Source organism: Lepidochelys olivacea (genome assembly GCF_965140295.1).
Source record: "Lepidochelys olivacea isolate rLepOli2 genome assembly, chromosome: 18".
In the NCBI taxonomy this organism is placed as follows: domain Eukaryota; kingdom Metazoa; phylum Chordata; order Testudines; family Cheloniidae; genus Lepidochelys; species Lepidochelys olivacea.
In genome coordinates, this window is record NC_140428.1 from 8,019,133 (window position 1) to 8,042,451 (window position 23,319).

Genomic DNA, 23,319 nt, shown 5'->3' on the forward strand with positions numbered 1-23,319 from the left:
TCGAAAGGGGCCTTCCTTGGGTAGTCGGGTCAGTTCCCTGGCTGTCATCCATCTTTCTACCAGTGTGATCATCTCGTTGTACGTGGATGGATCATTCTGGCCTACCCATTTGCAGAGATCTGGCGGCAGTCCCCGCATGTAATGGTCGATGACCAAGGTCTCCAAAATCTCCTCCAGCCTGCACAGCTCGGGCTGTAACCACTTCTGTGCAAAGTGTATGAGGTCTAATAGCTGGGACCTCGGGGGTTTGTTCTCCTGGTATTTCCACTCATGGAACCTCAGGGCCCTTACCACTGCTGTTATCCCTGATCGTGCTAGGATCTCTGCCTTCAGAAAGGTATAGTCAGTGGCATCCATGGCAGGCAAGTCAAAGTAGGCCTTCTGGGCCTCTCCACACAAAAAAGGGGTGAGAATGCTGGCCCACTGCTCCTGGGGCCACGCCTCACGCTGAGCAGTCCTTTTGAATGAGAGGAGATATGCCTCTACATCATCTCCTGATGTCATCTTTGGCAGACAACCAGTGGCCCTCAGGGTTCGCGTCCCATCGGATCCCCGGGCCTCGGTGGTGAGGATCTTCAGCTGGTCCACCACCTCTCTCAAGAGGGCACGATCTTGGGTCGCCTGGCTCATCAATAATTGATTGGTTTCCTGCTGTACCCGCATAGACTCCTGTTGTGCCATTGCCTGAACCCGGGTGGCCTCCTGCTGGGCTGCCGTGGCTTGTACCAGAGCTCTTACCACCTCCTCCATTGTGGTACAAAGCAAACAAACAAAAACCAAAAAAAAAAAAAATCCAAAACCCCAGTGCACTTTTTTTAAAACCTCTTTCTTCCGCCACACTGTGAACGAAATCCCACTTCTTACACCAGTTGTGACAAAGCTCTGTCCTTGCCTCCGTGGGTCCCGTCTTTCCTGGCGGATTTCGCTAGCCTCAGAGGCTCACTGTGACCCTCCATGTAACCCTTCTTTCTCTAGAGACAAGGGTCACAGTCTACTGAGCTATTTTCATCATAAGCCAGCAAGGGAGGTGAGGAGAAGTTATCCTTCTTTGCACAGTCTCTGTTGTCTCCCAGTCTCAGTGATTAATCCGGGGGCAAAGGTGGGGGGGGAGCCCGGGCCCACCCTCTACTCCGGGCTCCAGCCCAGGGACCCTAATAGTATCAGCTATGGTAGCTGACCTTTTAGAAACATGACATGTACAATTCCCTGGGCTACTTCCCCCATAGCAGCCCTCATTTCCTTAAGCTCCACTTCACCCTTACCTCAGGGCCTCCTTTCTTGTGCCTGATGTGGTGTGTACTACTCAGCCTCTCCAACAGCATAACTTCCTCCCACAGCTCCTGACATGCACATGCACCTGAAGTGGTTCGGGACCATTTAGAAAAGCTGGACGAGCACAAGTCCATGGGGCCAGATGCGCTGCATCCCAGAGTGCTAAGGAGTTGGCGGATGTGATTGCAGAGCCATTGGCCATTATCTTTGAAAACTCGTGGCAATCGGGGGAAGTCCCGGATGACTGGAAAAAGGCTAATGTAGTGCCCATCTTTAAAAAAGGGAAGAAGGAGGATCCTGGGAACTACAGGCCAGTCAGCCTCACCTCGGTCCCTGGAAAAATCATGGAACAGGTCTGCAAGGAATCACTTCTGAAGCACTTAGAGGAGAGGAAAGTGATCAGGAACAGTCAGCATGGATTCACCAAGGGCAAATCATGCCTGACTAAACTAATTGCCTTCTATGATGAGATAATTGGCTCTGTGGATGCGGGGAAAGCAGTGGACGTGTTCCTTGACTTTAGCAAAGCTTTTGATACGGTCTCCCACAGTATTCTTGCCAGCAAGTGAAAGAAGTATGGGCTGGATGAAAGGACTACAAGGTGGATAGAAAGTTGGCTAGATTGTCGGGCTCAACGGGTAATGATCAATGGCTCCATGTCTAGTTGGCAGCCGGTATCAAGTGGAGTGCCCCAAGGGTTGGTCCTGGGGCCAGTTTTGTTCAATATCTTCATAAATGATCTGGAGGATGGTGTGGATTGCACCCTCAGCAAGTTTGCAGATGACACTAAACTGGGAGGAGAGGTAGGGAGGGTAGGGATAGAATGCAGAGGGACCCAGACAAATTGGAGGATTGGGCCAAAAGAAATCTGATGAGGTTCAACAAGGACAAGTGCAGAGTCCTGCATTTCAGACGGAAGAATCCCATGCACCACTACAGACTAGGGACTGAATGGCTCGGCAGCAGTTCTGCGGAAAAGGACCTAGGGGTTACAGTGGACAAGAAGCTGGATATGAGTCAACAATGTGCCCTTGTTGCCAAGAAGGCCAATGGCATTTTGGGATGTATATGAAGGGGTATTGCCAGCAGATGAAGGGATGTGATCGTTCCCCTCTATTCGACATTGGTGAGGCCTCATCTGGAGTACTGTGTCCACTTTTGGGCCCCACACTACAAGAAGGATGTGGAAAAATTGGAAAGCATCCAGCGGAGGGCAACAAAAATTATTAGGGGACTGGAACACATGACTTATGAGGAGAGACTGAGGGAACTGGGGATGTTTAGTCTGCGGAAGAGAAGAATGAGGGGGGATTTGATAGCTGCTTTCAACTACCTGAAAGGGGGTTCCAAAGAGGATGGCTCTAGACTGTTCTCAGTGGTAGCTGATGACAGAACGAGGAGTAATGGTCTCAAGTTGCAGTGGGGGAGGTTTAGGTTGGATATTAGGAAAAACTTTTTCACTAGGAGGGTGATGAAACACTGGAATGCGTTACCTAGGGAGGTGGTAGAATCTCCTTCCTTAGATATTTTTAAGGTCAGGCTTGACAAAGCCCTGGCTGGGATGATTTAGTTGGGGCTTGGTCCTGCTTTGAGCAGGGGGTTGGACTAGATGACCTCCTGAGGTCCCTTCCAACCCTGATATTCTATGATTCTATGATGCATCTGGCACCAGCCACTGTCGGCAGACAGGACACTGGGCTAGATGGACCATTGGTCTGACCCACTATGGCCATTCTTATGGGTGAGCAAATATCTTTTAATGGACTGTCTTCTATTGGTGAGCGAGACAAGCTTTCGAGCTTACACAGAACTCTGGAAAACATACTCTTATGTTACGTTAACCTACAGCCTCAAATCAGCAAGTCCAGACAACCCATACGAGGAGTGCAGGGGGAGAGAGAGGACAGACCTTGTGAACCTCTGCCAACAAGATCTGAAACATCACCGAGAGCTGAAGTGGGCCCAGGTGGTTAAGAGGGAAGCAAACCTGATACTGATCTTCTGAAAGCAATCCCGGCAATTCTCATTGCATAAGGCTAACTATAGTCCTGAGTCAAAGAAAGATTAGGAGAAAAAAAACGAGCACTAAACAGTCAACAAGAGTCTTTCTATTTGCTTCAAGGCTCTTTGAGTCTGGCCCCAGGGGAGAAACAGACCCAGGAGCAATTAGCATCCTGAGGGTATACAGATGAAAACCTGCCAGTAAAGAAAACCAACCCGAGTGGCTGCAGGACTTACAGAGGGTATCCAGGCTGAGGACTGGCTGGGCCTGGATCCCTTAGGAGAAGCTGTGGATTTCCTCAGAACTCTGGCTACTCTGGTCTCCCTAAACTTCACTCCACAATTAACCCAAAAGGAGTCAGAGAGATCAGAACCCTGGGTGTGACAGATGCAGGCTGCCATTTGGGGTTGGCAGGGGCACTGACCCTGCCCACAGTGGGCGACACCTTGGGGTGTGAGAAGACAGCAAAGCAGAGTGGGGCTTAGAACATGATGTGGCAGGGAAATGGGCAATGGGCTTCTGGGTCACGTCCTCTGATACATCATTTCAGCCAACAAGGAGGGACCAGTGCCCTTGTCCACAGCTCTCCAGCAGTCACCCTGGGTCTCTGAGGACATGGCACCAAAGGGAGGGACCCTGTCCTGTCAGGAGCTGGGCTTGGTGATGGGTGTGTGCCATCTCTGATGCTCATCCTCGCCCCCTGCCCTGGCACCCACTCTATAAGCCAGGCTGGTGAAGCAGGGACAGGGCAGGTCCAGGGCTGGCTGGCAAGGGCCAGAACCCTCTGCCCTCTAGGCAGGCCCCAGCACCAGGCAGAGCTGCAGGCTCCCACCTCTGCCCTGCACTCATTTCCCTTTCAAATACTGCATGGGGGATCAGCTGGGGCAAATGGGGGAGGGCCTGGGCATGAAGAGGGAAGGAGGGGCCTGAAGAAAGGGAGCCAGGGAGTGGCATGAGGAGGCCGTGGGGGGAGAGGGGAGGGAGCCTTAGGCAATGCTGGATTCAAGATCAGCTCAGGGACCTGGACTCAACTACACATGGAGCTCTGCTGGCCAGCAGTGTGTGTCTGACACGAGTACGAGGCACTCTCGGGCTCCAGGCTGGGCAGGGGGTCTGGAGTGAGGTTCAGCCCCATGAGAAACCAACTACTCCTGAATTAATCTGGCATCCCCGAGCCCGCAAGCCACCCCATGTACTGGCACAGCGGACTGGTGCCAGGACACAGCAGCACATGTGAGGGTGCACCCCCAGTCTTCACAATCACAAACCAGCGTGCACAGCCCCAGCGTCCACAAAAGACCCTACAATAACAAACCGGAACGCCTAGCCCATCATTCACAAGAGACCCTAAAATAACAAGGCAGGATGCATTGTGGGCAACCCTACAATAACAAACCGGAAGGTATAGCTCTAACGTCCTCCAATGACCCTATAATAACAAAGCTGCAGAGCACCCATTAACAACGTACAGCCAAACGCCAGTCCCGCATCCCAGCCATCCCACCAGCGCACTCTTCAGAAGGAAGAAGCCGGGCCAGATCCTCCTCCTGTTGCTCTGCTGACCCTAACAGGGTTACCCCAGACCTGAATCTGGCCCACTGTGTTTTGGGGGCATTCACCTACTGTGAGACAGCAGGGACTGAGTGGGGAGGATTGACCTAGGAATGTGGCAGGGGAGTTTACTGGGACTGTCTGATCGGTGATGAGATAGCAGGGGGTGGCTTCACTGGCTGTCACCTGAGCCGGGAGGGCGGTTGGGTCCAGGTGACACCTTCTGCCCGGGAAACTGGACAAAGGCTGGAGGAGGAGCTGGGGGGAGGCTGGGGGAGTCAGCTGGAGGGGGTTTCATTTTTGGAGTGGGCTGGGGAAGAGGAGGGAGCCCCCCCCCCCCAAAAGGACCTGACTAAGGGGTCCTGTTTATGCCTAACCTCTGGTCTGGACTATGTTCCTGTCGTTTCTAATAAACCTTCTGTTCTACTGGGTGGCTGAGAGTCACGGTGAATCGCAGGAAGTGGGGTTGCAGGGTCCTGAGTCCCCCAACCTCCGTGACACCTAGCCAGTCTGGGGGAAGTGTCCTTGGGACAAAATCCTCAGCAGGACACTAGAATGCAAGTCTGCAAACACAACCTTTCCTTGCTGCCCAGCGTGAGCCCAGCCCCAGCACCAGGGGCTGGCACAAGTCCTGGAGTGGAGCGACCCCAGCTAGAGGGAGCTTGGCTCTGTTGCACCAGTGCAGAGGGGAGCTGGCAGCTACCCCCTCAGACTGCCCAGGCTGCAGAGACCTACCCAGGACACCTTCACCCGTGGTACACACATCCACTAATCAAAGGCCCCAGGCAGCAGCTCAGTATCGAGACCCTCCAACAAATAGAAACTGAGGCACAGAGCGGGCAGGGACTTGCCCAAGCTCACGAGTCAGACGCAGGGCTGGGAGTGCAACCTCAGAGTCCTGACTCCAGGCCTCCTGCTTAGGCCACTATATCCCACTGCCTACCACGGCAAGCGCTCCCCCTGCAGAGCCAGCAGCTTGGGTGTCCCCGCCCAGGGGCTGTCTGCAGCCACGGCCCCCGGCTTGGTCACTGCTGCAGGGACCCACACAGCAGTGTGTCCCGGGGGACTCGGGAAGGTGCCGTGACGTGGGGGGGTACAGAGAGGACTCTTACCTTGGGGTGGGGGGGAGCAGAGCCCACCCAGGGCAGCTCTACGGTGTGTGAGACACACTGGCTTGGCCCATGGTTCTTCCTGAAAGAGAAGAAACCCGCATATTACAGCTGGCCCCATGGCTGTGACCTCTCCAGCTGGGCTGGAGCCGGAGGGGCTGGGAGGAGAGAGGCCAGCAGTGGGGATCCCAAAGGAGTCAAGGAAAGGGTAGTCCTGGGGAGCCACCAGGTGCCGCTCAGCTGCCACATCAGAGGGGAGACGCAGCCTGGTAACGCGTCCAGGAGAGACGCGGCGCTGGAGGGGCCCACCAGGAGCTGGCTTCAGGTCACTTGCATTTCATGAAGATCCCCAGGAAAGTGCATCAGCAGCAAGCTGGACCGGATAAGTTACAAACACGCTACTGAAGCAGCCAGTGGAGAGCGCAGCTGCTCTATGGACTGCAACAGATGCTCCAACTTCTGCACCTGGTACCTTGCGTCTGGCTAGTGGACTGCAACCTGCATTCCCCCAGCCATCACCCCTGGCCAGGGCCACGCAGAGAGCTGCTGAACTGCCACCCTCAGGAGGAGCAACAGCAGTTGCCTCGCTGCGAAGGAGACTGGGTTATTATCCAGGCAGCTGGTACTAGCGACGAGGGGCTCACACCGGCACACCTTCATGCCACTGCAACTTTGAGGAATTGAACTGGGAACTCTGCCCAGGTGAAAACGAGGGCGACAGCTCAGCCCCCAGCCTGAGAAACCTGCCTGCTGGATGGCCTGAGGGGAAGCAGATTACAGCTCCCCGGCTCTCAGGCAGCACACCGAGCCACAGATCACAGCATGCATCATTGTCTGCTCCCACATGGAGCATCTGGTCTGGGCAGCGGTGCTCTCACTGGAGGCACCCAACAGGGCAGCGCCAAGCTCTGGGGTGCATTTTCACTGCCCCACAGCAAAGAATCCACATGGCCTGGTTCTCAGCATGCAGGAGCCACAGATCCCAGTGCAGGGAGCCCTTGCTGCTCAGACCCACTGATGGGCAGGCCAGCTGAGTTTGCCGTCCTCCAGCAAATATTAATGCTGGCACCGCTGGACGGGCTCACCAGCAATGACGGGGCAGGGCTACCATGCTCTGCAGTCAGTGAAATCCTTCTAACTGCCACGTAGACCCTGCGCCAGTGAGCCTTGCTCTCCTGCTCCCTGAACGCAGGGGCCACGCTCTGTCACCCCCTCCTCCCACTAGGGCAGGGGCAGGCAAACGTTTTGGCCTGAGGGCGCATCGGGTTTCAGAAATTGTATGGAGGTCCGGTTAGGGGAGGCTCCGGACTGAGTCCCCAAACAGCCAGGCGTGGCCCAGCCCCCACCCCCTATCCGACCCCACCCTGCTTCTTGCCTCCCTGACGCGCCCCCCCGGGACCCCTGTCCCATCCAACCACCTCTTCTCCCTGTCCCCTAACTGCCCCTGCCCCTCCTGCCCCTAACTTCCCCCCTCCGCCCCATCCAACCCCTCCTCTCCTTCCTGACTGCCCCCCCGGGACCCCTGCCCCATCTACCCCCCGCTCCCTGACCACCCCCGGGACCCCGCCCCCATTCAACTCCCCTGCTCCCCGCCCTCTGACCGCCCTGACCCCTATCCACGCCCCCACCCCCTCAAACTCTCCTGCCCTCTAGCCAGCCCGCCCTTCTCCTGCCCCCTCACCGCACAGCACAGAGACCAGGTCAGGCCAGGCTCTGCAGCTGCTCTGCCCCAGGAGCTCGCAGCCCCCTGCCCGGAGCATCGCACCAGCAGTACAGTGAGCTGAGGCTGCGGGGAGGGGGACAGCGGGGGAGGGGCCGGGGGACAGCCGGCTCAGGGGCCGGGCAGGAGGGTCCCATGGGCCAGATGTGCAGAGCCATGGGCTCTGCAAGGATTACGCACCCTTATCCCACTGTGACGAAGTGGGACTGTTCTTAATGTTTCCTCTGAATAGTGTGGGGGTCCCTCAGTTTCCCCTAGGCAGTTCTTAAGTCTCTAGGTGGTGGGATAAGGGTGTATGATTGTTGCAGAGCCCTAGAGGGCAGGTGTGTGCAGGGGTCTGGACACAGAGAATGGCCGACACCCTATTTCCTGGCAACTGATGGCCTGGGCCCTTCCCCCCTGCAAGGTGAGAGCTAAAGGGTTGGAGAACAAAGGAATCCGGTGACCTCCTGGCCCAGGAAAGGGACAAAGCCCAGAGGAGGAAGGGCTGGAGAGAGTTTCAGTTTGGGGCTGGCTGGGACATGGAGTGAAGTGCAGAAGTGGTTGTCTGGCTCACTGCCCCCCAAAATGGACCCAGCTGAGGGGTCCGGTTCTCTGCACCTACAAGCTCTGTTTTAGACCATGTTCCTGTCATCTAATAAACCTCTGTTTTACTGGCTGGCTGAGAGTCACGTCTGACTGCAGAGTTGCGGGGCAGGACCCTCTGGCTTCCCCAGGACCCCGCCTGGGCAGACTCGCTGTGGGAAGTGCACGGAGGGGCAGAGGAGGCTGAATGCTCCGAGGTCAGACCCAGGAAGGTGGAAGCTGTGTGAGCTTTGTGTCCTGAAGACAGGCTGCTCACAGAAAGGAGACTTCCCCAGAGTCCTGACTGGCTTCATGGGGAGCAGTTCCAGAGCATCGCCCAGGGACTCCATGACACCCACCACCTAGATACTTAAGAACTGCATAGGGGAAACTGAGGCATCCCCACACTATTCAGAGGAAACATTAAGAACCGTCCCACTTCGTCACATCTCTCCTGCCTTCGAGACCGAACTGAGCGGGGTCACTTTAGCCAGTGACCTGGGGAAGTTCGAAGCCACCAACGTTCCCATGAATGCCCCAGCATCTCTCCCATTCCTTGGTGGGAATTACACCAGGCCCTTCCAGTTTCATGCCCTCCCATAGGTCGGGGGTGGTCGATAGCACTCGCATGCCGCATGTGGGAAGGTTTATGCGGCCCATGCCCTTTTGCCACCCCAAAACCCCCGGGGGTCAAACTGGGGTTGGGTCTTCTCCCAGTGCTCCAGTCTGGAGGGCTGCAATTCGGGCTCTCTTGGTTAAGAGCCCCCATCTTGACCTGGGCCACATACTGTTCACTTACAGAACTAGCATGGAGACATCCCCTTCTCCACAACCTTGTCTCCCCAACAAGCTGGCCAAACACAGCCACTTGATTATCGGACTGTTTAACTTCCTTAACAGCTTTCACTGCATCTGAGACCTTCTCAAAGCTATCCACACTGAATCCTTCAACAGGAAAGTCGGTGGATCCATTCACAACAGAAAATTTCTGGCTGTTAGGAACTGAAACTTCCTTGATTAATTTCAGAGTAGCAGCCGTGTTAGTCTGTATTCGCAAAAAGAAAAAGAGGACTTGTGGCACCTTAGAGACTAACCAATTTATTTGAGCATGAGCTTTCGTGAGCTACAGCTCACTTCATTGGATGCAAGCTTATGCTCAAATAAATTGGTTAGTCTCTAAGGTGCCACAAGTCCTCCTTTTCTTTTTCCTTGATTAAACCACTTTCACACCCTTCAGTTGCAGCAAACTGCTTGCAAAGACTCCATGAGGATTCCTTTCCCTAAAGGCTTTTCTATGCAACACTTCACCCTTCACAGAAATTCTTCCCTTACCCTCTTCACCGAGGGCTTGCTCTAGAGGAACACTTTCCTGAGCAACAACAGACTCTTTCTGGGTCTCCCTTACATCCAGAATTACCTCTGGTCCATCAGGCAGATTCCGACACAATCCCCTTTCAGGCAAACTTACAGACTTCCTAGATAAAAGGTCAGAAGCATTCTCCTTCCCTTTGCCACACGCAAGTTCAGGAATCTTTTCCTTCTTGCTACAGGTTTCCACACCCTCAGTAGGTAACACAATCACATCACCTTCATGCTCTCCTTGTGCCCCGGCTAGGAACTCACCCTGATTACACAGAGTTGCTTCACCCTTTCCCAACAACACACTAGCAACAGGCAAAATACAAGCACCAGAATTGTCTGGACTCTGGGATTTTACATAGACCCTAACTGGATGCGACCTAGTTACAGGGCCATTCTCCCGAGCAGACACAAACTTAGGACCCTTCCCCTCCTGGGCTTTAGCTGAATCCAGAACCAGCTCTGGGACAACTGCACGACCCTCAACCATCACGAGCTGAAAGGCCCCTTCTGTCTGCTCCACAGACAAAGAAGAGCCGGACACACTTTCTCCTTTCCCAGACACACAGCTTGGGATCTCATTCCCCTTGTCCCAGCACACAAGGCTGGTCACAGACAACTGCTTGGAGATCAGGGTAGCTCCCTCCACAGGCAAGTCAATACCCCTGACAGACAGAGACCCATTTCCTTCACTGTCCCAATTCTCCACCCAGCTAACAGGTAAGGTCCAGGGACACTCATCTTCCGCTCTCCTCGCCTTCCCACCCTGCTGACTGGACACATCCATCAGATCACAAGGCTGCCTAGGCTCATCCAGACTTTCCTTACCCAGCACCTTGCCACTCCCAACAGATCCCCTGCCCTGCCTGTGTCTCCCCCACTCAGCTGGGGTCTCAGCTCCCACTGTGCTCAGCGCTGCCCTTGCTGTCCCAGTGGGGGTAGGCAGCGAGCTCGCTGCTTTCCTCACGGCATCAGAGCCAGCCTGAGCCCCCTCTCTGGTGTGCAAGGGGGGCGGGGAGCATCTCTCTGTCCCACCCAGCCCCAGGGGTCTGGTTACAGGCAGGCAGATATCCTGAGCCTAGCTGCTCCTCCCCCCTGCCAGCCAGGTCATCTGCATTTTCACTGACCATTTCCCTCTCCGCCGATTGGTTCCCCGGATTCAAATTCAAACCCTTGGCAGTTACAGGAGCAGGGCCTGGATCCTGTCCCAAAGAGACACAGTCACCCCACAACAGGGTCTCGCAGCTGGTATCCTGGAGAACCCCAATGGCCAGCCAGCCCCACCCCTCCTGGGTCTGCACAGGGATCTGGGCCATAGGCAGGGCGAGGGGCTTCATCCCTGGGACCCTCACCCAGCTCACCCAGCCCCTCAGCCTCTGAGGCTGCACCACTAGGGGCCTGACAACAGTTCTCTCTGTCCCAGGATCTCGCCACCCCAGGAATGTCTCCCCATTGACCATCCCCTTCCGCTCCCACTGGGGGTCCGAGGGGCCTGGCCCCAGGAAACTCCACACAGACATATAGGTTGGGGTCAGGAGTGGGAGCCTGTCCACATCCCCAACCATCTGGCTGACGGAGTCTAAGGCCTTGGGACCCAGCAAGGGAGCTAGACACTGGGGCTTTTCCGCAGGGTCCCCCTGGTTCAAATCTCCAGCCTGCTCAAAGGCAGTGAGGTGGCATCCACATGCCCCCCTCCTTAACCAGGGGCAATTTAGTCTCGAGGTTCCCTGTGGAACTGGCCCCCCGGGGTCTATCCCCACTCACCCCGGGGAGGTCCCCTAGGCCTCTCCGCTCCCCCACCGCCAGTTCATGCTGCTTCTGCAGCTCTTTCTCGGGCTCTCGCTGTCTCTCACAGTCCTCTTGCTCCCTCGGACTCAGCTCCAATCCCGTCCGTCTCCGATCCCCCGATGGGGAACCCGATCGTGAAGACCCCCGTCTGGTCGGGGACAGGAGTCTTGGGGGTGCCTGGCTACCGCTCCAGCTGCTCCCAGATCCTGCTATAGCCCCATTTGGGGTCAGGAATCAGTTCCTTAGAGCGGTCATCCTCCTCCAGCTGCACGATTAACTGTGCTTTGGTGAACTTTCCAACGCTCAACCCTCTCTTTCTGCACAGGGTTACAATGGCCTTCTTAAGGAGATGGTGACAGACCGTCACTCCGCTCTTCCCAAGGTGTTGTGGACTCAGAGGCCTGTGTGCTCTCAGCTCCCCACGGTTTCCAGGAAGAACCCCTAGAGTGCCAGCCCTTCTCCAGGTCACCACCTCTTTGCCATGGTTGAGCTGCAGACTCCTCCGCCCCTGGGACCGCTCTCGCTGCAATCCCCAGGGGAACCCTGTTACTGCAAAACTCCTTCTCTCTCCCAGGGCCAAGCCACAGGCTCCTCCACCCTGAGACTGCTCACCGCAGTCCCCAGGGGGACCCCATTACTGCACAGTCCTTCTCGCTGGTCACACACTCCCAGGGGTTAACCGCCCCCCGAAACCGCTCCTCTCTGAGCCTTCAGCACACCTGGTCCTCATCAATCCCCCTTCGTTTTACTGCTCCCCAGTCACTTAGCGCAGGAAGCGCCATCTGCGGGGTGCAGTACATCCCACCGCTGCCACCAGTTGTCACAGAGTCCCTGGGCGATGCTCTGGAACTGCTCCCCATGAAGCCAGTCAGGACTCTGGGGCAGTCGCCTTTCTGGGAGCAGCCTGTCTTCAGGACACACAGCTCACCCAGCTTCCACCTTCCTGGGTCTAACCTCGGAGCATTCGGCATCCTCTGCCCCTCCGTGTGCTTCCCACAGCCAGTCCACCTAGGTGGGGTCCTGGGGAAGCCAGAGGGTCCTGCACCCCAACTCCGCAGTCAGACATGACTCTCAGCCAGCCAGTAAAACAGAGGTTTATTAGACGACAGGAAAACGGTCTAAAACAGAGCTTTTAGGCGCAGAGAACGGGCCCCCTCAGCTGGGTCCATTTTGGGGGGGCAGTGAGCCAGACATCCACTTCTGCCCTTCACTCCATGTCCCCAGCCAGCCCCAAACTGAAACCCTCTCCAGACCCTCCTCCTCTGGGCTTTGTCCCTTTTCTGGGCCAGGAGGTCACCGGATTCCTTTGTTCTCCAACCCTTTAGCTCTCACCTTGCAGGGGGGAAGGGCCAGGCCATCAGTTGCCAGGAAACAGGGTGTCGGCCACTCTCTGTGTCCAGACCCCTGCACACACCTGCCCTCTAGGGCTCTGCAACAATCATACACCCTTATCCCACCACCTAGAGACTTAAGAACTGCCTAGGGGAAACTGAGGCACCCCCACACTATTCAGAGGAAACATTAAGAACAGTCCCGCTTCGTCACACCCCCCCAGCCCTGCACACACACAGTCCTCCCACACCCCCTGACATACAGCACCCCCTACACACACACACCCTGCACCCCTACACACACACCCATAGCCCCCCCACAGCCCTGCACACACACAGCACCCCCTACACACACACCCTTCACCCCCTACACACACACCCAGAGCCCCCCTCACAACTCCCTACACAAATATACCCATGAACATGCACTTCCTTGCTTGTGTAATGCACCTGCCAGCCATCTCCCTCCCTCATTGTGGATCTAGGTACCAGACGCAAAAGGGATAAGAAAACACAGGGCTGGCAGGAATCGCACTGAGGCCAGCTGCTTTCTCAGAGGCCCCCACTGCGGCCCTGCCCGCTCGGAGTTGGCAGCCTGGAGGCTGATGGGGCTGGGTCCGCTCTCGTGCTGCCCAGTCAGAGCCCGCTCCCTGCGCTGGGTTGAAGGCAGAGGAGCTGGCAGGAGAGCTCCCCGACGTGATGCCTGCCCTAGCCGGGCACTAGGCCTGTAGACTGTGTGATGCAGCAGGGAGCGGGGAGGATTGACCGGGGAATGGCGTTGAGTTCTACTGGGACTGTCTCTACTGGGGATGGGTGAACTGGGGATGAGCCTGTAACCTGAGCCAGGAGGGGGGTGGGGCCTGGTAACACCTTTGCCTGGAAACTGGACAAAGGCTGGAGGAGGAGCTGGGGGAGGGGGAAAGAGCCTGCTGGAGGGGTTTTGGGCTGGCTGGGAAGATGCAGGGAACCCCAAGTCTGGGGTCTAAGCTCCTTGCCCCCCAGAGGGACCTGGCTGAGGGGTCTTGGTTGTACCTACAAGCCCTGCTTGGAACTGTGTTCCTGTCGTCTAATAAACCTTCGGTGTTACTGGCTGGCGGAGAGTCCCAGTGAATCCCAGGAAGTGGGGGTGCAGGGCCCTGACTCCCCCACACTTCGTGACAGACTGCAGATGTTTGGCAAAACCAAGGCCAGGGCCGGTTTGCAGGAACCTCCCCCTAGGCACCACCTGCCTGGGAGTGTGCAGACCAGCTCCATTGCCAAGGGGACAGGAAAGCTCCAGCAGGCAAGAGCACATGGCCCTGGAGCTGCAGCAGTGGAGAATGTGCAAATATCCCTGACACCTGTCTGATCCAGCCTCTGGGACAAACCTCCCTCCATTGCAGACTCCAGCCTCCCTGCACAGACTGTCTCCATTCGAGGGCTCGCCCCATCCCCTCGGTGGGTACATCACCCCCTGCATCATCCCCATCCCTAATGCAGCACCCAGCCCACAGCTCACCCACATCCTCCGGCCCTGCTCATCTGTTGCCTTAGCAGGATTCCAGAGTGGCCCCACTCTCCCCACATACCCCTCACCCAGGACATGATGCTGACAAAGCCATTGACCCTGTGCTGGGACTCAAACTCCCCCCCGCAGAATGGGGGAGCTCCACCTTGGGTCTGGGGAGCTGCCTGGCTGTTGCTGGGCTGCCTGGACTTTGGCTGCCTGCTCTACCAGGGGAATAGCTCTGTCTTGGTGTTGGTTTAGGCATCTTATGTCTCAAGAAGGGCTGGCACACACTGCCCATGGTTAGTCCTTCCTGGGCCAACACCTTACAACAAGCCAATGGCCCACTACCATCTCACAGCTGCTCCTGCACCCACTTGGCTTTTCGCACCTTACTTCCCGCGACCCCATCACTTTCACGGGGGTCTCTCCTGACACCAAGCCTTTGACTCTTCAGAGTTCATCAGCTGCACCTGTGATTCCTCAGCTGAGCTGAGCAAGACAGGTAAACCACTAACGAATAAAGGGTCGGTGAGGCAGCTGGGCCCAGGGGAGCTCTGGAGCGTGCGTCTGCAAGGATGCATCCCAGGTATACAAGCTGGGACTGCTGGAAACAAGGAGATGCCATTGACTCAGCTGGAGGAAATGGTAGCTCCCAATCGGTTCCACCAAATGTTTGTCTCGGCCCCGTGGTACTTCACAGATTGTAAAAGAAATCCTGGTACAGCTGACCATGCGAGGTTCCAGGCTGTCACTGGTCTCAGCTGGCCATGCTTGCTAGGGCTCAGCTCCTTTGGTGCCAGCAGCAGCCTTCAGCTCAGGCTGATACAGATCCCAGCAGCAGCAGAAGGCACCTTACGCTCAGTGGGGCTGCAGCCAGACTCCTGGTGCCCAGCAAATCTGCCTTCAGAGATGGTCAGCAGTACACAGCCACCCAGGCAAATTCAGAACAGCCCAGGACACAGGGTAACTCGGGGCACAGTGGGGCCTGAGTCAGAGGGTCTGAGTCTCCTCTTGCTTGCCCCTTAGCATCACTGGCATGCCTCCTGATCTACGCCAGGGCAAGAGATGGATCTGGCCCAATGCCACTGAAGAGCCAGAAGCCAGTCCCTGCCTCTGGCTTCTCCTGCAGATCTAGGGCTGTCTGATCTCCATATGCAAATATGCAGATGAGATGTTCGTTTGCTGCTGCTGCTGTCTCCTCAATAGGGAACTAAATGGCAGCCGAGCTGCCTTCTAGTCCACGCCTCTGCGACAGGGAGCTCGACCTCGCCGGCGTCTAGCTCTGCACCCCATCCTCTCCTCCGAGATGCCTGACCTGCCAATCTAGGCACTGCTCAGGCTGCAAGGACCAAGGGCCCTGTATGCCACTGAACACCCCACCAGGCTCCTGGGGAGACAGTGGGGAATGGAAGAAAAGGGTGACCAGCTGTTCTGGCCAAAGTCCATTTCCAGCTGGCCCCAGAAATCCATCTGGGGTTCTCCTTGCATCAGCACCATTAAGTCCATTCCAGGTGGGCCATCCTACCTTGGGATCTTCCCCTCTTCCCCCAGTGAGTGTGAGACAGTGGGTGTTGCACCCTCCCTTTCAGGGCACAGGGCACAGGGCTCAGCTTGGGCAGTTAATTTCACATCCAGTGGCGCATCTTGTCCTTCACCAGTGCAGACGCTGCAGCCGTACCCAGGCTCTGTCCACAGCCTGTCCCACTGCAGCTGCTGCCGAACTTTAACTCAAAGCGAAGGGGCCACAGTCAGGCCCTGGCAGGCAGGGACAGCGCCCAGGGAGCTGCCTGGCCTTGCTTCGGTACCTACTCAGTTGCATGAGCTTGGAGCCCCCTCTCTGTGGGAAGGTAATGAAGCTGCCGCCTTTCAGTCCCCAACTAACCTTTGCGACCTGATCGGTGATACAGAGCTGCTGCCCTGCCAACAGCTCCCTGCAGAGCAATTCCACCAGGCGGCAGGTGCAGGGCCCAAGAAACGCACCCTGGGAGGACTCCTCCCCAAACACCAGTGCAAACCCTGGGGCTTGCTTTGATGTCTCTGTGATGATGGGACGCAGCAGAGAGAGGGAGAGTGTTGATCTGGGAATGTGCCCTGGGGATGGGAGACCTGAGAGCCTGTCCCCTGAGCCGGGAGGGGGAAGGGGAGGTGACACCTCTGCCCAGGAATGTGAACAGAGGCTGCAGGAGGGAGCCTGCTGGGGGGGTTTAGTTTCAGTTTGGGGCTGGGTGGAGGAACACAGGGAACCCCAGGGCTGGGGTCTAAGCTCCCTGCTCCCCCAGAAGGACTTGACTGAGGGGTCCTGGTTGTACCCACAAGCTCTGTTTTGGACTGTGTTCCTGTTGTCCAACAAACCTTCTGTTTTACTGGCTGGCTGAGAGTCTCAGTGAATCCCAGGAAGAGGGGTGCAGGGCCTGGACTCCCCCACCCTCCGTGACAACTGGTGGCAGCGGTGGGATGTACTGCACCCCGTGAACGGCGCTTCCTGCAGTAAGTGACTGGGGAACAGTAAAACAAAGGGGGAGTGACGGGGACCAGGCGTGCTGAAGAGTCAGAGAGAGATGGTTTCAGGGGGTGGTTAACCCCTGGGAGTGTGTGACCAGAGAGAAGGACTTTTGCAGTAACAGGGTCCCCCGGGGGATCGCAGCGAGCGGTCCCAGGGGCGGAGGAGTCTGCAGCTCGACCCTGGCAAAGAGATGGTGACCTCAAGAAGGACTGGCACACGAGGGGTTTTTCCTGGAAATTGCAGAAAGCTGCCCAGGCCTGCGAGTGGCCAGCAGGGAGATATACGCTAAACGCCTGAAGAGCGACCTGGTGGAGCTGAGCAGGCAGAGGGGGCTGCGCATTGGGACGTCCACCAAGGAACAGCTGATTGCCCAGTTGGAGGAGAGGGATCGCTTGGATGACCCGATCCCTGTCCAGGAGGGAAGCTGCCCGGTGGACGCAGTGTGGGCCCTGGGGCCTGACCGGGCTGGGAGGGGTCAGACTGCTGCCCAGGACATCCCGAGACCCTTCCTACCTATGCCTGGAGGAGGGGTTGGGGGAAGCCCAGCAAATACCGAAGGCACCCTGACCCCGGCAGCCAGCAGGGGATCCTCCCGGCAGAGCTCCCCATCCCTGGAGCGGAGGCGGCTGGAATGGGAGAGGGAGATGAAAATGAGGGAGCTGGAGGATCATGAAAAACAACGTCAACATGAGGAGAAACAACGTCAACATGAGCAGGAGGAGAAGGAGAGGGAGCGTCAGGAGAAGGAGAAACAAAGACAGCATGAACTGGAGCTGGCCAGGCTGAGGAGCAGTGGGGCCCCGGCTGCGGCTGCGGTGAGTGCGGGGGGACCCAAGACTGCAAGGAGCTTTGATAAGTGCTTCCTGGCCCAGCGTAAGGAGGGGGAGGACATGGATAGCTTCCTGACGGCCTTTGAGAATGCCTGTGAGCTGCACAGGGTTGACCCTGCCGACAGACTCCAGTTCCTCACCCCCTTACTGGACCCCAAAGCCGTGGAGGTGTACAGCCGGATGACAGGGGCGGAGGCAGGGGACTACGAACTGTTCAAACAGGCCCTGCTCCGTGAGTTTGGGCTGACCCCCGAGATGTACCGGAGAAGGTTCCGGAGTCAGCGTAAAATGCCTGAGGTCACCTACCTACAAGTGGCCAACCGGATGCAGGGGTATGCCCGCAAGTGGACAGCTGGGGCCCGAGCTAAAGAGGACCTGCTGGACCTAATCGTACTGGAGCAGCTGTATGATCAGTGCCCGTCCGACCTGAGGCTGTGGCTGGTGGACAAAAAGCTCGAGAACCCCCAGCACGCAGGGCAGCTGGCCGACGAGTCTGTGAACAGTCGGTCAGGGGGTAGCCGGGAGGAGTCCCAAAAGAACAGGCCCCCCCCAATGCAGAGAGAGAGTCACCAGGGGGCCTCCCAGTGGGGAAATAGGGAGAACCCCCTCCCAAGGGGAACGCCTGGCGTCGGGCCCCTCCGACCCACTCGAGGGGACCAACGTGACCTGAGCTGCTATCACTGTGGCCAGAGAGGCCACGTACGGACCCAGTGCCCCGGGCTCAGGGACAAACTGAGCAGACCCAACCTACCCAGGGTTAACTGGGTAGGGACTCAGCTGGACGAGGGGCAGACGGCCCAGGCAACGGGGGCTGCCAGTTTACCACCTGCTCAGGAGGGAAGAGTACCCCAGCCAGCTCTGCCAGAGGGCTGGAGGCTCTGGACTCAGGGTGCTCGGTTTACAGGGTGTGCGCGGGGCTGTCCCTCCGGAGAGAGTGCCTTGTTCCCCTGGAGGTGGATGGGAGGAAGGTCAATGGATACTGGGATACGGGCGCGGAGGTGACGCTGGCCCGGCCCGAGGTGGTGGCCCCAGATCGGGTGGTGCCCAACACCTATCTGACCCTGACAGGGGTGGGTGGGACCCCATTTAAGGTGCCCGTGGCAAGGGTACACCTGAAATGGGGGGCCAAGGAGGGCCCCAAGGATGTGGGGGTACACCACCATTTGCCAACTGAGGTTTTGATGCGGGGAGACCTAGAGGACTAGCCAAGGAAGCCCCAGACCGCCCTGGTTGTGACGCGTAGCCAGAGCCGGCGAGGGGCACTGCACCCCGATCTCGGGGAGGGTACCGCACCGGAGGCGCAGGACCCTTCCCTGGTGGGGAGGGAGCGCCGAGGGGCATGGCTCAGAGAGGCGGAGGCCTCAGACCTGGCCACTGAGGGAGAACCGGTCCCCATCCCTTCCCCAGCCGCTGAGTTCCAGGCCGAGCTTTGGAAAGATCCCTCCTTGCGCAAACTAAGGACCTGGCCGACCTCAGTGCAGCACAGACCATGAGGAGAGGCTGCCAGGAGAGGTTCCTGTGGGAGAAGGGGTTCCTGTACCGAGAATGGGCTCCCCCAGGGGAAGTGGAGTCCTGTGGGATCAGGAGGCAGCTGGTGGTCCCCCAGAAGTATCGCCGCAGGCTCCTGTCCCTGGCCCATGACATCCCCCTCGCAGGGCACCAGGGAATCCGGCGCACCCGGCAGAGGTTGCTACAGAACTTTTACTGGCCCGGGGTCTTTACCACGGTCCGGCAGTATTGCCGATCCTGTGACCCCTGTCAGAGGGTGGGGAAGGCCCGGGACAAGGGGAAAGCGGCTTTGAGACCGTTGCCCATCATAGAGGAGCCTTTCCAGAAGGTGGCCATGGACATCGTGGGGCCTCTCAGCAGGACGACCCGGTCGGGGAAGAAATACATTCTGGTGGGGGTAGATTTTGCCACCCGCTACCCCGAGGCAGTGCCCTTAGCTTCCATTGAAGCAGACACCGTGGCCGATGCGCTCCTGACCATTTTCAGCCGAGTGGGGTTCCCCAAGGAAGTCTTGACAGACCAAGGCTCCAACTTCATGTCGGCCCTGCTCCGGTGCTTGTGGGAGAAATGTGGGGTCCGGCACGACTGGGCCTCAGCTTATCACCCCCAGTCCAACGGGCTGGTGGAGTGGTTTAACGGGACGCTAAAGATGATGCTGAAAACCTTTATGAACCAGCACCCGCAGGATTGGGACAAGTACTTACCTCACCTGCTGTTCACGTACAGGGAGGTGCCCCAGGAGTCTACCGGATTTTCGCCTTTCGAACTGTTATATGGAAGGAGGGTGAGGGGCTCCCTGGACCTGATGAGCGACGAATGGGAGGGGAAGGCCACTCCCAACGGAGTGTCAGTGGTGGAGTATGTCCTGATCTTCCGAGAGAGACTGGCGGAACTCATGGGCCTGGCCAGGGAGAATCTGGCCAGAGCCCAGAAGAAGCAGATGGTCTGGTATGACCGCACGGCGTGGGCCCGTGCCTACGCCACCGGGGATCAGGTGATGGTTCTCATCCCCGTGAGAAAGAACAAACTACAGGCCACCTGGGAGGGCCCTTTCAAGGTTGTCAAGCAGCTCAATGAGGTAAACTATGTGGTGGAGCTGTCGAACCGGGCGCACCACCGCCGGGTGTACCATGTGAATATGATGATATTATAATATGCCATATTATGACAGAGGAAATGTGGTCCTGGCTGTGTGTGGACACTGGGCGGAGCAGGGAGATGACCCTCTAGTAGATCTATTCCCTGAGACAGGAGCTGGCTCCTCCCAGGAAACAATTCCCCTCTCTGATCGGCTAACCCCTGCCCAGCAAGCTGAAATCACAGGGGTGCTGCATCTGTACCAACAGCTGTTTTCCAACCAGCCTGGACTTACTAATCTGACTGTCCACCGGGTGCAGACAGGAATGCACCTGCCTATAAGGTGCTCCCCCTTCCGAGTCACAGGGAAAACTGCTAAGGACCTGGACAGAGAGGTCAATGACATGGTGGCTTTGGGGGTGATCCAGCCTTCGGCCAGCCCTTGGGCCTCGCCGGTGGTGCTGGTCCCCAAAAAGGACGGGTTGATCCAGTTCTGTGTGGACTATCAGAAGCTCAGTGCCATCACTGTATCTGATGCCTACCCCATACTCAGGCCTGATGAGCTCCTAGAGAAGCTGGGAGGAGCTCGTTACCTGACCACCGTGGACCTTACAAAGGGCTACTGGCAAGTGCCGCTGGATGCAGATGCCCGGCTGAAATCGGCCTTTATCACCCCTCTGGGGCTCTATGAGTTCCTGACCCTGCCTTTCGGCCTCAAGGGAGCACCGGCCACCTTCCAGCGCCTGGTGGACCAGCTACTGAGGGGGATGGAGAGTTTTGCCGTGGCGTATATATCTTTAGCCAGACCTGGGAGGACCACGTGTCCCAGGTTAGACAAGTGCTGGACCGACTGCAGGGGGCTGGGCTGACTGTAAAAGCGGAGAAGTGCAAGGTGGGGATGGCTGAAGTATCTTACCTGGGCCATCGGGTGGGGAGCGGCCACCTAAAGCCAGAACCAGCTAAGGTGGAGGTGATCAGAGACTGGCCTGCTCCCCACACCAAAAAGCAGGTCCAAGCCTTTATTGGGTTGGCAGGATACTACCGAAGATTTGTGCCCCACTTTAGCGCCATAGCCACCCCTATCACTGAGCTATGCAAGAAGGGGAAGCCAGACAAGGTGGTCTGGACCGAGCAATGCCAGAGGCTTTCCGGGAGCTGAAGGAGGCTCTGGTCAGTGGCCCAGTTCTGGCAAACCCAGACTTTGACAAGCCCTTTGTGGTGTTCACTGATGCCTCAGACACGGGACTGGGGGTGGTGTTAATGCAGGAGGATGAAAAGGGGGAGAGACACCCCATCGTATATCTGAGCAAGAAGTTGCTACCCCGGGAGAAACACTACGCGGCCATCGAGAAGGAGTGCCTGGCCATGGTGTGGGCCCTCAAGAAACTAGAGCCCCATCTCTTCGGGCGACACTTCACCGTCTACACCGACCACTCTCCCCTGACCTGGCTGCACCAGATGAAAGGAGCCAACGCCAAACTCCTGAGATGGAGCCTGCTCCTGAAGGATTATGACATGGACATGGTCCATGTGAAGGGAAGTGCCAACCTGATACCGGATGCGCTGTACCGGAGAGGTGGCCCCGAACTTCCCCAGGTCACTGGTCAGAGTGACCCCGCTCAGTTCAGTCTCGAAGGGGGGAGAGATGTGAGGATGTGACTCAGCAGGGAGGGGAGAGTGTTGATCTGGGAATGTGCCCTGGGGATGGGAGACCTGAGAGCCTGTCACCTGAGCCAGGAGGGGGAGGGGGAGGTAACACTTCTGCCCAGGAATGTGAACAGAGGCTGCTTGAGAGAGCCTGCTGGGGGGGTTTAGTTTCAGGTTGGGGCTGGGGGGAGGAACGCAGGGAACCCCAGGGCTGGGGTCTAAGCTCCCTGCTCCCCCAGAAGGACTTAGAATCATAGAATCATAGAATATCAGGGTTGGAAGGGACCTCAGGAGGTCATCTAGTCCAACCCCCTGCTCAAAGCAGGACCAATCCCCAAATTTTTGCCCCAATCCCTAAATGGCCCCCTCAAGGATTGAACTCACAACCCTGGGTTTAGCAGGCCAAGGCTCAAACCACTGAGCTATCCCCCCCCCCCCAAACTTGACTTGACTGAGGTGTCCTGGTTGTACCCACAACCGCTATTTTGGACTGTGTTCCTGTTGTCCAATAAACCTTCTGTTTTACTGGCTGGCTGAGAGTCTCAGTGAATCCCAGGAAGAGGGGTGCAGGGCCTGGACTCCCCCACACTCCGTGACTGTCTCACGTTCCTGCTTTTGGGCCCTCCTTAGGCAGTGGGTTTGCTTTACATTCCCCGACCCTTAGATCCAGTGAATCCTTTGGGATGGGGAGGGAATCCAGCTCTGTTGCAGGTGGCCTGCGGGATGGCTGTAGGTCACTGCAGTCCCCGCATTGCTCCTGAGCAAGGGGGCAGCACCAGGGCCTTGCAGCGAAAGGGGGCAGGGATTTCCCCTGGTGCTGCAGGCTACTCAGAGCTGTTGCATACGGGCTCTCGGAGCTCTCAGGGCCCCACTTGGCAATGGGGGAGACAGAGCGCAGAGCTGGGAAGTGGCTTGTCCCTGGTCTTGCAGCACGTCAAAAACATGCCTTGGTCTTCTGGCTTCCAGGCCTGGGCCTTAGACACTGCTCCTGCTGCCTTCCAACCTTGCCCCTGGTAACGTCTCTTGGGGCGGGGAGCCAGTGTCACAAACTAGCATAAGAGGATTTAAGGGACCACATGGGGTGTGAAAAGCTTCAGTGCTGCAGTCCCAGGTCTCCGAGATGGGAAAGGCCCTGTTGAGGCCCGGGGGAGTCACAGCAAGACTCTTCCCCACAGGAGTGGTCAGGCCAGTCATTTTCTCTCCCCCGCGCCGCCGTGGCTCTCTTCTCCACAGGCTGCAGCAGCTCTCCGGTCAGCCTACTCACTGCCCCGCATTCCTGCTCTCCTGCCTGTGCATTTCCATCCCCGGGATCTCAATGGGGGCATTCATGGGTTAAGGCTACGATTTTGTCACTCGAGGGCAAGACTGGAACCCTGCCGGGGCCCGCTGGCTGCCAGCTCCAGTCCTGGCCCTGGGGGCTGAAGCCGAGAATGTCACAGAGGTCTCTGGAAGTCACGGGTTCCGTGACCTCTGTGACATAAACGTAGCTTTAATTAGTATTGATGGACGCATCTCTAGGGCCACAGCTTGGCAGGACACTTCCCAGTGCCCTCCCTGAGGACCGAGAG

General features: G+C 57.5%; 1 protein-coding gene across 2 annotated transcripts in view; it reads right to left on the reverse strand.

The window, feature by feature from the left end:
- RAP1GAP (RAP1 GTPase activating protein) overlaps window positions 1–23,319 on the reverse strand; it is a 185,149-nt gene that overhangs the window by 81,255 nt on the left and 80,575 nt on the right. For both annotated transcript variants that reach the window (XM_084651478.1, XM_084651477.1), the window contains exon 3: window positions 5,938–6,016. In XM_084651478.1, coding sequence (XP_084507604.1) covers window positions 5,938–6,016 — 79 coding nt within the window. The remainder of the gene's footprint in view (window positions 1–5,937; window positions 6,017–23,319) is intronic.